The sequence below is a fragment of the Sesamum indicum genome, linkage group LG2 (assembly GCF_026168435.1).
Source record: "Sesamum indicum cultivar Baizhima isolate 11 linkage group LG2, ASM2616843v1, whole genome shotgun sequence".
Taxonomy (NCBI): Eukaryota; Viridiplantae; Streptophyta; class Magnoliopsida; order Lamiales; family Pedaliaceae; genus Sesamum; species Sesamum indicum.
In genome coordinates, this window is record NC_142658.1 from 21,414,361 (window position 1) to 21,430,785 (window position 16,425).

At 38.3% G+C, this 16,425-nt stretch overlaps 4 protein-coding genes across 12 annotated transcripts; 3 read left to right on the plus strand and 1 right to left on the minus strand.

The window, feature by feature from the left end:
• Positions 1 to 703: 703 nt before the first annotated feature.
• Positions 704 to 5,052, plus strand: LOC105156457 (transcription factor bHLH49). Of its 5 annotated transcripts, none has more exons than XM_020691788.2 (9): positions 704 to 1,240; positions 1,779 to 2,721; positions 2,833 to 3,042; positions 3,184 to 3,249; positions 3,327 to 3,395; positions 3,753 to 3,824; positions 3,913 to 4,092; positions 4,234 to 4,321; positions 4,386 to 5,052. In XM_020691788.2, the coding sequence occupies exons 2-9, from the start codon at positions 1,870 to 1,872 to the stop codon at positions 4,412 to 4,414; spliced, it is 1,566 nt and encodes a 521-aa protein (XP_020547447.1). In that variant the 5' UTR covers positions 704 to 1,240; positions 1,779 to 1,869; the 3' UTR covers positions 4,415 to 5,052. The 5 variants fall into 5 exon arrangements, with proteins under 5 accessions (XP_020547447.1, XP_011070889.1, XP_020547446.1 ...); XM_011072587.3 differs by having other exon boundaries at positions 705 to 1,240; positions 4,400 to 4,953; XM_020691787.2 differs by having other exon boundaries at positions 706 to 1,240; positions 4,225 to 4,321; positions 4,386 to 4,953.
• A 551-nt stretch (positions 5,053 to 5,603) lies between these two features.
• Positions 5,604 to 8,406, plus strand: LOC105156458 (amino acid transporter AVT6A). The gene is made up of 5 exons (XM_011072588.3): positions 5,604 to 6,211; positions 6,342 to 6,494; positions 6,668 to 6,871; positions 7,032 to 7,497; positions 7,829 to 8,406. Exons 1-5 carry the CDS (start codon positions 5,761 to 5,763, stop codon positions 7,968 to 7,970), a joined length of 1,416 nt encoding a protein of 471 aa, XP_011070890.1. The 5' UTR covers positions 5,604 to 5,760; the 3' UTR covers positions 7,971 to 8,406.
• Positions 8,407 to 9,961: 1,555 nt separating this feature from the next.
• On the plus strand, positions 9,962 to 11,543 carry LOC105156459 (UDP-glycosyltransferase 89A2). The gene has a single exon (XM_011072590.3). It carries the CDS (start codon positions 9,962 to 9,964, stop codon positions 11,390 to 11,392), a length of 1,431 nt encoding a protein of 476 aa, XP_011070892.1. The 3' UTR covers positions 11,393 to 11,543.
• LOC105156748 (Tetratricopeptide repeat (TPR)-like superfamily protein) lies at positions 11,424 to 15,646 on the minus strand. Of its 5 annotated transcripts, XM_088875279.1 has the most exons (5): positions 15,091 to 15,646; positions 12,634 to 14,759; positions 12,243 to 12,405; positions 11,800 to 11,863; positions 11,548 to 11,701 (listed from the first exon to the last, which is right to left on the minus strand). In XM_088875279.1, the coding sequence occupies exons 1-2, from the start codon at positions 15,509 to 15,511 to the stop codon at positions 12,706 to 12,708; spliced, it is 2,475 nt and encodes an 824-aa protein (XP_088731405.1). In that variant the 5' UTR covers positions 15,512 to 15,646; the 3' UTR covers positions 11,548 to 11,701; positions 11,800 to 11,863; positions 12,243 to 12,405; positions 12,634 to 12,705. The 5 variants fall into 5 exon arrangements, with proteins under 5 accessions (XP_088731410.1, XP_088731405.1, XP_088731408.1 ...); XM_088875284.1 differs by lacking the exons at positions 11,548 to 11,701; positions 11,800 to 11,863 and adding an exon at positions 11,424 to 11,505; XM_088875282.1 differs by lacking the exon at positions 11,800 to 11,863.
• Positions 15,647 to 16,425: the final 779 nt, after the last annotated feature.

Consider the following 16,425-nt stretch of genomic DNA (forward strand, 5'->3'; position numbering starts at 1 on the left):
AATTAAAATTTTACTTAATTTTTAAAAAATAATATTTTTTATGGACCAAGTGAAAAATATTTTTGCAATTTTTTCATCCACATTGTCAGGCTTTTTTATAATTTTTCATAAAAAAATACAGTCAAAGCAAAGTTGACAGTTTTAGACCTCCTCCAAGAATTACATAATTCGTTAAAGTATTAGTAATTTTTTCAACAACGAGAGAATATTTGTAACGATAATAATCTTTAAGGGAGCTCGTTGTAATTTACTCTAGAAAATACTGAAAAATCTGATGTTGTACAAATGCCCAATGTGGTCTCATGTGTTTATACCTTTGCGTATTTTAAAAATAGCAGTTTAGTACAATAAATTTAAAAATATATAAAATTACAATTCATGTTTAAAAGAGTATTTTAGATCATCTAAATATAAAATCACGAAATAAGTAAATTGTTGGTCAAACAATAAAATTAGGGTAATCCATATCTATAAATACATTAAATATGAGGGGAGCTGGATGGGGTATTAATTTTCTCTTAGACTCTTAACCAAATTTTGATATAACGAAGTTAAACACATAAATATAACCGGAAGGAGCACTAATATTCTGTTTTAATGATGAGAATAGCCACTTGCAAGATTCTTTAGTGGGAGCAAATGATTGGTTAAGCACACTCTATGCCCAAGTTATAACTCCTATGATTTATTATTATTTCGATTGTTTGAAGATCAAGACCAACACATAAGAAAAAGAAATTCAACTCAGACATTCATTCAAACTAGGAAAGCACTTGTATAGGTTTTCTTCTTTTATTACCATTACCATAGTAAACAAGGCAGTTTTCTCCGTCTGTGTGATCAAGAATGTGAGATATTTCACAAATTTTAATGAGTGGCAGTGGCGGTGGTTACTGGTTTAATCATCAAGAGCTCTCTTTTTTTTATGCGGGGAGTGGGTATAAGTGCAGCATATTTCCTAATAAGATTTCCTTTTCACTTCTTCTTTCAAACAACGCATTGTCTTCTCTCTCCAAAGCATTTACTCTCCTGATCTTGTTTTCCCACTTTCTCTCTCCATATTTATTGTTTTTCTTGAATGCTCTCTGAAACTGTGCATTATTACAACTGCCCTCAAGTTTGAACGATAATAAGGGGACTGAAAATTCAAAAAAATTTCAAGAAAAAAGAACTCTTTTTTCTTGGAGGGTTGTTCACAGTAGTACAGGAGTTCTTAAAGGCAGCAGACAATCTGAAAATGGTATCTTTCTTCTCTTTTTTCTTTACCCACTTTTAGTTCTGTTTCTTCAGAGTACTTGCTTACTTGGATGCCTCTTTTCATTTCCTCTCTGACCAAGGGTTTTGAATGAATGTATACTTGTATTTATGACGACGAAATAATGTTTTTATGCTTCAATTGACTCGTTTCTGACCAATTTCTTGAACTCTTTTAATAGACTGGACTGTGTGTTCTGGGCATTAATGGCCCTTTGGTGCTTTAATCTTTTGAAGGGCAGCTTTAGTTTCAGCGAAAAGCTTTGAGAATAGTTGTGGCAGTAGTGTTTCTGGTGGCTGCCTGATACATGTTTTTTTTTTGGCTCAGAATCCTGCTTCTCTTCAATTCTTGATTCATAAAATGGAACTGATTCACCATTTTTCTTTTGTTTTTCTCTGAGAGGGTACTTCTGGCTGTTGAACTAATTTTCTCAACATATGCAAGAAAATGCCCAGTAAACCTTATTTCTTAACATTCATTTTTTACTTTGTTCCTCTCTGATTTTGGAGGAGTTGATTTTCAGGGTGTTTCTTGGATTTGTAGAAGAAACTGTAAGGAGGTGTAGTAGTTCGTTCTCTGCTTGTGTTTTGCCTCAACTTTTGTAAACATATAAGATGGAAAGGGCTGGAAATGATGCTAATGTTGAGCCAGCTAAGGGTAGTGAGAATCCTGTAAACTTTCATGAACCTAATATGTCTTCAGACTGGCATGTACATGGAAATAAGATAACAACTGTATCCATTGGATTGGTCACAATGTGCAATTCAATGGCGGAGCCCTCAGCCTGTGCCTCTGCCCCTATGATAGATTCGTTTGGCCCTCCCATTTGGGACCAGCCTATTAATGGACAGAATTCAGGCTATTGTAATATGAATGTTCAGAATGTTGCTAGCACTTCGAGTAGCCTTGGTGCTGTAAAAGCTGGTATGGGTTGGACGCCAAATGCCATGTTAAGTGAGGGTATGATTCTACCAACTGTTCCTGGGGGAGTTCCTCAGAGCTTGCCTCACTTTCCAGCTGATTCAGCTTTTATAGAGCGAGCAGCCAGATTTTCGTGCTTCAATGGAGGGAATTTTAGTGAAGTTGTGAACCATTTTCCGGCTCCTCACCCTCTCAATCCTCATTCTTGGGGATTGCGGCCAATGCGAGGGCCAGATGAGGTTCTTGGAGGTAATGGATCAAAGGCACTGCTTGGGATGCAATCACAGCGTCATCAATTGCACATGGCTGAAGTTTCCAATGAGGCTTTGATATCTGGAGAGCGTCAGACTGAAGGGAGTCCATTCAAGAATGAGAAGAAAAGTGAAAGTTTTATGGCGTCTCATGAAGAAGCGAAAAACGGCATTGATGTCTTTGGTAATCAGTGTGATGAGGCTGAATTTAGTGGAGGTGGTGCTCAAGAGGAGTTGGATCAGGAGTCTTCTGGTAAAGGGCTTGACTTGAAAAAGAGGAAGAGAACTGAACAGGTGGAACAATGTTTATTGTTCTGTTAATTTGATGGAAACCAAAGCCTTCCAGTTATCTTTTCTTCTATAGTCATTTTTCTGTTATTGATCTCAATTGTTTTGGCGTGTCAGAAAACTGAAAATAATGAAGCCCCACAACCATCTATTGAAACAGCTGCTGAAATTAGACAAAAGGGTGATCAAAACCCAGCGTCAACCAGTAACCCTGGGGCCAAGCATGGTAAGCAGGCATCGCAAGGGTCTGACCCGCCCAAGGAAGAATACATACACGTTAGAGCACGCAGAGGCCAGGCAACTAACAGCCACAGTCTTGCTGAAAGGGTGAGGATATTGCGAAAGAGTTTTTGTTTGATGCAAAAATATCACTTAGAATATTGTCGAAATCTATTTATAGGCTATATACCTCAACGGTGAGGAGTGTTTTGTTTGGTCATGAATTTTGATTGTGCATTTATAATGTAGGTAAGGAGAGAGAAGATTAGTGAAAGGATGAAATTCCTTCAGGATCTTGTCCCTGGTTGCAGCAAGGTAAATAGTGTTAGTTAATGCATGTTACCATTAATAATATTCTTGTAGTCACTCCTCTCATATGTTTTTTTTAGCAGGTCACTGGTAAAGCTGTTATGTTGGACGAGATCATCAATTATGTGCAATCCCTACAACGTCAGGTCGAGGTATGTGATAAGTATTCCATAGTTTCGTTCATTCTTATTAGAGTTGTATGGTAGCATGACATGTTTTTTAGCCCACGACAACCTCTTTAATAGTGAAAAGTTCTGATATGGAGCTTGGGCTGTTGGAATGACAGTCTTGAAAAATATTTAAAATGGAAAAGGAAAATAGTTATGAGTTTCTGAGAAGGGGCTTTCCTTGCTGAGAATTTTCATTACTATGTGAAATCATCATGAAAATCACTGAGGTCTTTGTAATTTTCAAAACCGTTTCATTTTCTTCAGTTATGAATTTGAACTTTCTGCAATTTCAATTAATTTACAAGATCATTGATATAAGTGCATTTCCACTGCATTCAGTTCCTATCAATGAAGCTTGCAACCGTGAATCCACGGATGGACTTAAATATGGAAGGATTACTAGCTAAAGATGTAAGTCTATTTATGCCTCACACATCTGTAGCCATTTGGTATCAAAATTCCATGCTTCTCTATTTAAAGTAATATTAATTGACAACAGGTCCTACAACCTAGAGCTGGTCTCTTATCTTCGCTGGTTTTTCCACCGGATATGCCTATGCCTTTTCCTCCACTGCACCCTCCGCAACCTGGACTAGTCCAGGGTGGTCTTCCTGGAAACTCTTCAGACACACTCCAATCAACTCCTGCCGGCGGGGGGTTTAGAGATCCGACCTCTCAAGTAAGCTTCATGAAACATCTTTCTTTTTACATCACTTGCGTAGTTTAATTTCCAAAAGTAGGATCTTCTCTTGGAAATAAGCTTCTTCCACAAATTCTTATACTGACTGGAATTGATATAATTCTGAATCAGCATATGCAGGCATCTCGTCTGTGGGAGGACGAACTTCATAACGTCGTTCACAGTGGTTTCAACTCCAGTCCTCCTCCTAATGGCCAAGAAACAACAGGTATATTAGTAGATAGCTTCTCATGAAAACACATTTTCTAGCCATATAACCTAAACTGCAGTAGTGTTTCTTTTGCAGTTTCCTTACCACTAGGTCACACGAAAGCTGAACCATAAATGTTCGTCGTAGTTTTAACTTTGTTCTTCCGCCTCGCCAGAAGATCATATTCATGGGGATAACAATGCACTTCAATATTTGCCTTTATTATGAGGCTGACAAAGACGGGAATACACCTAGTCCTTATCCGGGGCCTTATCCCTTCCTGAGAAGTCACCATTTGCCATTCTGGTGTTGGAGTTTGGAGGGGCCAAGGCGTAGTAATGAACCATGACTGCTACAATTTGCCATATCCTATGACATGCACCCTGGAATCACATGCCATGCTCAATGAATTTGAAGCTAATAGTTCTTTATCAGAGATAAGTAGCTGCAGTTGACGGAAGAAATGAAGGGTTCATGCAAATTATACCATGGAGAAGCAGAGGAACAAGATTAAACCATCTGATCAACTGCTTCTTCTAGGACTCTTGAAGTATTCTTGGTTAATAATTTATCTTTTTAACCCAAGGCAATGTAAAGCAAATTGGGCTTACCGAATTCAAAGGTATATGAAGGTCCACTAGTTCTATTTACTACTGATTCACTCCAGTCGGACCTCATCAAAACTAGACATTTCTCACCTCCGCACCTTATACTTAACACTACTGGAATGTTGTGTTTACTTGTTTGTACGTTCTGATCTTTCGACAATACTCAACTGGATTTGAATGTTCTACCAGGGTCATTTGTCTAATTTCATTAAAATGAATTATATAACTTTAATCCCAGCCTCTCATAGTAATTGTCTAGAGCGGTCTAAATCCAAGAAACTAATAGATTTTTCCAAATAGATATTTTCTTGAACAAAATGCGTATGGAAGCTGTCAGTGTTAGGCTATGGGGGAAATACATGGGCCTTAAACCTGCAGCACCCCAATCTCTAAACATCGTTGTCAAAGCCCATTTCAAGACCTCTACTTCATCAGCTGTAGCAGCATCTTCTTTTCTTGACTGCTGCCAAAAGAGTACCTACTCATCATGATAGGAAAGACATATACCAGTCGCCACATACCCCAACAATGCACGATAATTTATTGAAGCTATGTTGAAAAAGGAACAAGGTAACAAACATGTTTGGACCCAGCAGTTGTTTTTCTTGGTTTCGATCACATCACCATTTTGATAAGAATGCTTACTACCAAAGACGTGTCTCTTTTGTCCACCTAACATTCTAGTTCATGATTATTGCATCCAACTTGTTATAGCCTATAGGTACTTGCTAGAACCGGCGCGCGACACACAAGTGGAGATATAGTAGCTTTTGTTTCAGAATTTTCCTCCCAGATGATACACATCATTGCAAAGATTTTCAGTTGCAACAGCAGTTAAGAATTTGAACCATGACGATCAGAGCACACAAGAAATCCAAGAATTCACCACGGAAGCCCAAGAAAGAAGCAGTTTCTGTCAGCATCAACGATGAAAAAGAAACCCCTCTGTTGATGCCCAAGAAGATAGAAAGCAGTAGCTTTAGTCATCAAGATTTCAACGGGGCTTCATTTACAGGAGCAGTTTTTAACTTGTCAACCACCATAATTGGTGCTGGTATCATGGCTCTGCCAGCCACCATGAAAGTCCTCGGCCTTGGACTTGGTATTGCTCTCATTGTGTTTGTTGCCGTCCTCACAGAGTTTTCTGTGGGTTTGTTGCTGCGGTTTAGTAAAGCCGGCGGGTCGGCTTCTTATGCCGGAGTTATGGGAGATGCATTTGGAGATGTGGGCCGGAGAATTTTGCAAGTTTGTGTGGTAATCAATAATATCGGAGTGCTAATTGTGTACATGATCATTATTGGTAAGTGTTGGATGATTCTAAATAAATTTTTCGTTTTCTTTCCCTTATGTCTGCATCATCATGGAAATGTTTGCTCCACTGAATGATCTTTGTGTAATTGTGATTGGTTTTTGATTTTGAAATTTTGAAGGTGATGTGCTATCTGGATCATCTTCAAGTGGGGTTCATCACGCTGGCATTTTAGAGGGCTGGTTTGGGGAGCACTGGTGGAACGGGCGATTCTTTGTTCTTGTTGTGACCACTCTTGGTGTGTTTACTCCATTGGCATGTTTCAAGCGCATTGGTAGGTAACTAAAAATTGGTTGTTACCAAACTAGAATTTATAAACTGATGGAAAGGAGAAGATATGATCCAGAGATTGTAGATTTTGGAATTCAATTTTCTTATTGTTCTTGGATCTCTACTGATTTCAGATAGTATTGTTCAAAACTGATTCCCTGGAATTTGTTCCTGCAGATTCTTTAAGACACACCTCTGCATTGGCAGTTTTTCTGGCATTTGTTTTTCTTTTGATTACGGCAACCATTGCTGTGGTTAAATGGCTTCAAGGAACCACTACAATTCCAAGATTTCTCCCTGATGTCACTGACATTAATTCAGTCTGGGCGCTTTTCACTGTTGTTCCTGTTCTCGTGACGGCATATGTCTGCCATTTCAATGGTAAAATTCCCAAGAAAGATGTCTTACATACTCTGAAGAAGTATATAATGTTTGGTTTGATATCTTTACTGCAATTTTAATTCTTTCTGTTGAAAGCTTATTCTTGTTTAGGAATTCCCATATAGTCAGATTTAAGCTTGTGTATTTCAATTTGCTGCAGTTCACAGTATTGAAAACGAGCTTGAAGATCGTTCACGGATAAATTCAGTTGTCCGAACATCATTGGCACTATGCTCAATCATATACATCATGACGAGCTTCTTTGGGTTCCTCCTGTTTGGTGATTCGACTCTTGATGATGTGCTGTCCAACTTCGACTCTGATCTTGGCATCCCTTTTAGTTCCCAGCTTAATGATATCGTTCGTGTCAGCTACGCTCTTCATCTCATGCTTGTTTTTCCAGTCATATTCTATCCACTTCGCCTGAACTTGGACGGCTTTCTGTTTCCGTCTTCCATTCCTCTGGTCACTGATAACATTCGGTTTAGCTTGCTCACAGCTGGACTCATTGCTGTAGCCTTCTTAGGTGCAAATTTCATTCCCAGCATTTGGGATGCCTTCCAGTTCACCGGTGCAACAACAGCAGTTTGCATTGGATTCATCTTTCCTGCTGCAATTGCTCTAAGGTATATACCTTTGTATCACTACTATGCACGCTGCAGTTTTGCCGATGATTCTCTGTTTTCTTGCCTGAAACATCAAACTAGACAACTCTTTCAAGTTTCAATTACGTTCGACATGGTTCGTTATTCTGAAGAATTTAAAATGCTACCCACATTAGCTACTAATCAAATCAGGTGTAAACCGTCATATCATATATGAATGCATCAGCATTCTACTCATAATCATATTATGAACTAATGGTTCCCATACAGGTAGCATGGAAACATCTGCAGTTCTAATTATTGGGTTAATTGTAATCTTGATCTCGTCTGACATCTGCTCTCCTTGCTTCAGGGACGCACACGGTATAACTTCTTGGAAGGACAAAACTTTGGCTGTTTTCATGGTTGGTCTAGCCGTATTTGCGAGTCTGGTGGCTATATACAGTGATGCCTATGCCATCTTCAAGAAAAATGCATCCCCTTCGCGTGAATGATTTCACAGGGTGTTGCCAGCAGCAGCAGCAGCAGCTCCCGTAAAAGGCTCAGGCCTAACTCTTGTCCCATGGACGCGAGTTGTATGAGAAAAATGGCTGAAAATGTTATTGCACTGTGTCTTTTGAGGATCTCTGCGTGCACTCTACCATTGAAGTGCTGGTTTAGTTAGTTTTCAATATTCAATGTTGTTTCTGCAGGACGTAAGTATATTATCTTAAACTTGGATAGCTGATATAAACAATCTCTTAAGACCCCATTTACATTCAGGAATTGTGTGATTACTTCCTAACAGTCCAGCCCCTGATTGACAGGAAAGGCCGCTACTGTTCATGGTTTTTATTGTACTTGGTCGATTGTAATCTGTCCTATGCTGGGCAGATTACTAAGGAATTAAAATTCCCTTCGCCAGTTGTATCCTCGTACAACCGCTACTAAGTCTGTCGCATCCCTCATTTTGGCTAAATTTTCTGCCACATCTATTATGATAATTGACATCAGGGAAAGACTTGGTCAAATTTCGATCCCCTGCAACTTTTTGTCATATGGGCATTTGGGCAATCGGTGCAAACTGCCACATTTTGCATGTAATGAAATTTCTTGCGCTGCGACATGCGATGTGTGTTTCTCTTTAGCAAGAAGATGCTGATGCTGCAAGAAAGTAAAATCTATCTGTGTTAGAAAATGATATTAAAAGAGAACTAAAAATTTACCCCTGATGCAAGTGTCCAGTCTAACAGGGCAATTTTCCCATGAAAGTCATTCGTAGAATTATCAGATCTTTTGAGTAGTTCATTAGTTAAAGCATAAAAAATATTAGGGATAATGATGCAGGTCTTTCATAAAGTTTGACATAATTACTTGAACACCTATAATTTGAAAAATTATATTTAGTGCCCCTGATATTTATTTTGGTATAATAAATAAATATCTCCGTCAGTCAAAATTTATCGAAATATTGCTGAAACTAACAAAATATTGAATGCAAATTCATAATTATTCGACTCCAATTGATTTATTACTAATTTATATATGGATGTTTACAAATAGTTTCTCCAATGAAATTCCCTTTCTTTTTTCTTTTCACTAATTAGATCATATTACTTATAGTAAGGCAGTGAGAAGTTAAATGAATAAATAAAAAAATTAAATTAACATTACAAAAATCAAATTAAAAAAGGAATAAACCAAAAAGATGCTATTCCTTGATATATAGTTGGAGTATATGTGGCACACTCAAATGTTTGTATATAATAAATTTAAATTTTAAAAAATATTTATTATTTAAAAAATATATTAACTAGATTAATAAAATATTTAAAAATATAGAAAATAATGAATTAAATGAGAGAAGAAAAAGGGGTGTAGAAGTTGAGAAGAAAGAAAATGAAAAGTTAAGAAGAGAGAGAAAAATTAAAATATATTAAAAGAAATTGATAATCCTATAAATTGAAGACACCAATTAAAGGTATAGATAAATGCAGATATATTTCATCTTTGTTAAAAAAAATGGTTAAATAAATAAATACTATTTCTCCATCCAACAATTCAACGATTTGTTTTCTTGATTTCATATAGGTTTTTACTTGACAAAAATCCCATATTTTTCAAGCCACCCAAACAAAACAAGGAGAAGTGACAAATTTTAGAAACATTCATCATCTTTGTTTTTTAAATTTTTTTTCTAAACTTTAACAAGAATTAACAATTGTCCACAAAATAAAATAGCCCTTCTCTATACTTTGCTTAAGGCAACTTCTCTTACGTGCAATGTACAAGAAATTCCTGTTCATATTAAATCCGATCAAACCTAAATTTATTACACATAAATATAACAGTACTTTAAATTTGGTTGGATACAAACAAGGCTGATCTAGGTAAAAGTGTTTTCCCACAATCCACAGCCTTAAATTTGCCTCTCCATTACAACTCTCGTTCCATCCCTCCCCCCCCACCCCCACCCCCCGCGGTTGCTTTCTTGGAACTGGAAACCATGTCGAGCAACAACAATGGAGTCCATGTACTAGTTTTCCCTTTTCCAGCACAAGGCCACATGCTTGCCCTTCTAGATCTAGCTCACCAGCTCTCTCTCCGTGGTTTGACCATTACAGTCTTGGTCACTCCACGAAACCTCCCAATCTTGAACCCACTTCTCTCTGCCAATTCTTCCATCCAAACACTTGTTTTCCCCTTTCCATCCGACCCTTCAATCCCTCCAGACGTGGAGAATCTCAAGGATCTTGGCAACCATGGAAATATGCCCTTCATAGCTGCCCTCAGCAGACTTCAAGATCCTATAATTCAGTGGTTTAAGTCACACAGCAACCCTCCAGTGGCCCTTCTCTCTGATTCGTTTCTTGGATGGACTCATCACTTGGCTAAGCAGCTTGGAATTCCAAGGATTGCTTTTTACTCTCATGGAGCCTTGGCATGTGCTGTTTTTGAACATCTTTGGGCAAACTCTGAGGCTATCAAACCTGGGACTGAGATGAAGTTTCAAGATTTACCGGGGTCGCCGAGTTTTGCTTGGGGCCAGCTTCCATCCCTGTTCCGACGCTACATGGAATTAGTATATCAGAATGAGAAAACAAGTGCTGACTTGATCAAGACTTCAATGATAGCCAATGGTTTGAGTTGGGCCTCTGTGTTCAACAATTTTGAGGCCTTGGAGAATGAGTTCATGGAATACTTGAGAAGGAAAACGGGTCATCCCTGTGTTTACAGTGTTGGCCCGCTCAATATGGTGGATGGGTCCGAGAAGTTGCAGGTAAGTGATGAGAAGTGCGACTCTAATGATGGTGTTTTCCGTTGGCTTGATCAATGCGCGGGTGGGTCTGTTTTGTATGTCTGTTTTGGGAGCCAAAAGTTTCTCAAGAAGGCTCAAATGGAGGCCCTGGCTATTGGGCTTGAGAGGAGTGGTGTCCGATTCATTTGGGTCGTGAAGCCTTTGACGGCACAACAAGTGGAGGATGGGTATGGATCAGTACCCGATGGGTTCGAGGGTCGGGTTATGGACCGAGGTTTTGTTATAAAGGGATGGGCGCCACAAACATTGATACTAAGTCATCAAGCAGTATGTGGATTCCTGAGCCACTGTGGATGGAACTCAGTGTTGGAAGCAACAGCAGCCGGTGTAATGATATTGGGTTGGCCTATGGAAGCAGACCAATTTCTGAATGCTAAGCTGCTGGTGGATTACAAGGGTGCTGCAGTTCAAGTGTGTGAGGGCAGGGATACAGTCCCCGACACAACTGAGCTGGCTCGAAAGATCGCAGAATCAATGAATGGAGATACAGTAGAGAGAGTCAGAGCAAAGGAACTGAGAAACAAGGCCTTGGAAGCAATTAAGGTTGGTGGGAGTTCCACCAGAGGTTTGGATGGGTTTGTTCAAGAACTAGCCAAACTTCAAGTGACAAATGCTTGATCATAACAAATCCAGGCAAGACTGCAATAGACACCCCACTTCATGGGGAACCAATTCATGTGAAATTTAAGCATGTTGGTATTGTATTGCGCCATTCCTAAAATCAAAAGTTTCTGCACAGAGCAAATAAACTATTACCCGATGTAAACAACCACTTGAAACAGAGGAAAACATCATATTTACAAAAACTAAGGGTGACATTTTATCATTAGGTAGCGTCACTGAGAAAGCGAAAGGCTGCCAAAGTGTGGTGTAAGTTTCATGTGCAACAATAACTAAAAAATCTTGCATCTTGAAAAACTCTTCCTCCTGCACAGAGAGAGTAAGTGAAATGCCAGTAGCATTCTCATGCTTGAAAAGAACAACAGCAGGAAATCTACATGAGCAAAGACACACAGTGGTTGTACCCATTAGAGGTATTGCAGCTCTGGGGCTCACTAATTGAACTTTGTGCTGCAGCAATATCATGAACTTGCAGATCGCGAACATGTATATACACAAGTAAAGCGAAAATAAGCTGGCTAGAGAAAGTTTTCATATTAGTTAACATCATAGATAGTCTATAACCTAGAGAACATAGTCCACATCTCTCGCTAGAGAACTTAAGATGGATAATGTAAAGCTCAGAACTGTCACCTATTTGTGTCCAGCTGCAACAGGTGTGCATTTGTAGAAGTCATTGAACTTCCAGGAAAAACGTTGCAAATTTTTTATTACTCCATTTCAAGCAAATATTATGTCAAAAGGAGTAAAATGCCAGTGCACATTTTTATATTCATAATATTACTTTTTTACACCAAAAAAAATTGTTATTACACCCCAATAATGAAAACATCAGTAAAGATCATACCTGATACAGCATAAGTGGTAGAAAGCTGTGATGAGAAGGAATCTGTCTGCCTGATATCTACAAAGACCTGGGAACTGTCCTATGTACAATCAAGTTTCCGGACGAGGACTTTCTCAATGAAATTCAATATAGAGGAACTGATTTGACAAGGTTCTCTTAAATCCTGGACAGTATGAAACAAGATGTCAGCACTTTCTCAAGTGGCATAGATTGAGATAAAAGCACTACACCTCAAAGAAAATTGGCAAAAAGTTCAAATTGATAACCAATTAATAATATAATTAATATCATTAGCAATGTAAAAGAGAAATGGGAAAAAAATTGAATTGCCAATAAGGCAAAATCCTTGGTGATACTGAAATGTGCATGTTGACATAATGGTGCTCCATACCTTATCATAGCATTTGTCAGTCGAGGATGTACGGCGATGAGAAGCACAGCGAAAAAACTCATCCCAATTGATTCAACCAGGACCAAAACCAAATTTGATCATTAAAACATAAAATTGAAACTTCAAAGTGAAATCACTGCCTCGGTTAATAGAGTCAAGCATAACAGAACATAATTGCTTGTCAGGAGCAACACCACCAACCAGCATCATTCGAAAAAAATCAATAGCATCCTTCAGTAAAGATCTTTTGCACAGTCTATTAACGACAGCACTATAATCTTTCACCGAAATTTCAAACCCAGTTTCAGCCATCTGACGAAAGAGTACCATAGCCTTCTGAACATCTCCCTTTGCACAATTTGCTTTGATGAGAGTGGTATACACAACTTTTGAAAATCTGATATGTTGGTCCTGGAGAAAGGAAAATAATCGTTCAGCATCATCAAGGTCTCCATATACACACAAACCATTTATAAGAATGGTATAAGTGCCACGATTCGGGCGAATGTTCAGTTTAACCATCTCGTCATGTAACTGAAATGCCCTGTTGAGATCTCGAGCTTCACAAAAACATTGGATCAGAGCATTATAAGAAGCTTGATCTGGAGAGAGACCCTTGGCTAACATACCCTTGAGAACCGCAACAGATTCTTCCAGCTTCCCTTGATTACATAGTCCTTTCATAACCACAGAGTAGGTTAATTGATTTGGCTCCAGACCATTTGCTTCCATTTCTTCAAGCAGCTCAACTGTGGCCTCTAAATTTCCGGCTTCACAGAATGCATTCATAAGGGTAGTATATGTAACAACTGATGGCACTAAATTATGCACCTTGATGCCATCTAACCACTTTCTAGCATCAGCTAGTTTACCAGCTTTGCATGAACCATTTATTAGGGAATTGAATGTAATTATAGTTGGGGCAATCCCTTTTTCCAGTAACTGTTTGTACAATTCTTCAGCCTCTCCCACCTTGCCATGTTTAATATATCTATCGATCATAATATTGTACAAAACAACATCCTGTATGCAGTCACTATTTGTCAACATATTAAAATAACTTCTTGCTTCAGATATTGGTCTTTTCTCACATAATCCTAATAAAACAGATCTGTGTGGAAAAGAATTGTGGATGATTCTCTTTGTACACATCTCCTTGAAAAGTTGGATGGCTTTTGGTACTTCTCCCAGCTTGCAAAGCCCATGAATTATCATAGAATACATAAAACGATCTGGTTTTAAACCAACATTTTCTACCTCAGAAAGCAAACTCAGAGCTTCATTTATCCGTCCACTTTTACACAAACTGCTGAGCAGCACACGGTATGACATAACATTTAACTGAAAACCTTTAGATAGCATCTCATCTCGCAGCCTAAAGCCCTCTTCAACATTACCTGCCTGGCAATGCCCACAAATTAGTATGGTGTAGGTTAGAAGATCAGGGTTTTGCTCTCTATGTAGCATTCTCTCAGTAACCTCCCAAGTTCCATTCATCATACCAAGTAGACGAAATCCTTTCGCAAGAATGTTATAAGTAACTTCATCAGGCTCTAATCCTTGTTTTACCATGTCATTTGTAAAGTCTAATGCTTCTTCCAGCGAACCACTAATACAGAGCCCATGAATGAGAGTATTATAACTATATGCATCTGGAATTAATCCATATTTAAACATCATGCAAAAGAATGATTTTGCAATATCTACAAAACCCATTCTACAGAATCCTGACATCAGAGTATTAAACCAAACAACACAAGGCTCAGCCTGTTTTTCTTCTATTTCCCGCAAAAATGCAATTGCTTCATGAATCAAGGACTGCCTACATAGACCATCAAGGAAAATTGAATTCGTGTACTCAGTCGGACGAATCCCATTAGCTTCGATATCAGTATAAACATCCCACATGATATCAGTGTGCCTCAGGTTGTGCAACAAACTATTGTATGTCATAATTGATGGCCGAATATACAAGTCCTTCATGTTAGACAGGACAATAAGGGCATCATGGACCATACCAGCTCTACAATAAACAAATGCCAGCATATCCCACACCATATGGTTTGAGTCCCAGCCCCTGAAGCTCTTATAAAGCAGCTCACACAATGAGGGTGCGGATCCACAGCCTGGTAGAAATCATAAAATCATCTATAAAAGGAAGAATTAGCATTCTCCAAGCAATCCAGGATGATTCTATCATCCGACCCAACAAGAGTAAGATATCATATAGGAGAAGATAAAACATCTAATGTAACTCGACTTAGATAAATAATTTAGTCTTTCCAACCAGATGACGTTCCATGCAGTCCCCACCCTTTTCACCAACTCTCAGTTCATCTCTTGCAATTCATTCGTGCACACAACAAAGGTCATGGTTTCACAACTAAATATATATCGTATGCTTTCCATATTTGTTACATAAAACAAATAGCAATCATTAAGAGAAACATGAGTTACCTTCATCTTGCAGAACCCGTTGCAGATGACACCGCAGTGCGCGGGACCTCTTCTTTTCCGCCAAGATATGGGCAATAACAAACTGCAGATTACGTGAGTGCTTGACTCCGAATTGATTTTGCAACAAAAAGAAGAATCCAAGTGCATTCTCGGAGTCGAGTTTCTCGATAATGGTGTCTATTTCAGAATGCCCCAATTTCAAAACTTCATTCTTGAACCAAATATTCTTTCTTAGGGAACTCAATAAGAGTTTAAGACTGTAAGGAAGGGGGAAAGAGTTGAAGTGACCAAGGATCCGTGAGACGGTGTCGCTTTGCGGGAAATCCGCGGCGGCGCAGACGCTGGTGGAGGCAAAAGTGGAAGATTTGGCGAAGAAGAGTGGGATAACCAAACGGTGTCGTACGGTGGGTGGTCGGAACATTGAGCATTCTGACTGAGAAGAGAGGAGAAATCAGTGAGGCGTTTAGGGTTTAGGGTTTAAGATAGACGTTAGACTGGAGGATTTGAGAGCCAGTTTTCGTGTGCATTGCGGAGGAGAGCCGTACGACGGCGTCTTGTCTCGGCTTATTTATTTCTCATTTCTTTTTCATTTTCATTTCTGTATCATATATTTTTCAAACGCTGCGCACTTTAGGAAAATAAATCATTAATTACAAATTATTCAATATTTAAATATTATTTTGTTCTATTATTTTGAGAAATTTCTTTCAAACACCCTTACTATAATATACAACACTAATTTGGATCGGAGATCGAATCGCCCCTAGACAATTTAGATTGAATATTTGGGGAGCCTGAAAAGGGATAAATCGTTAATCTCGTCAGGTAGTTCACAAATAAAAATTTTTCAATATTTAAGTCAGTTCAAAGTCAGAAAAAAATATTAAATGTTGGTATGAAAGTAATAAACGAAATAATTGAATATATTTATAGGGTCAAATGTATCCATTTATCTGAACCACGTAAAGTAATATAGAGTTATGGAATGTCAAACAATAATTAGTACGGATTGAATACAATCCATCCCCATTTATTTTTTTAAAAACCAATTGATCGTAATTTGAGCTACCCTTTTGAAATACATATACATATTCCTTGACAAACAAAACTTCTAACATATGAATAGTACTATATTAATTCATGTTTTGATGTTGTTTATTAATATGTAATAAATCCATCACTATTGATTTATACAAAAACTCCAGTCAAAGAAAGATGACATATCTTTGTCTTTGCAGGCAATGGGTTTGCCTCACTCATCTCATATTCCCCCAATCCCACATGAGTGGGGCTTAAGTTTAACATTGGATCCAATTTCCTATTCATTCGGACAGC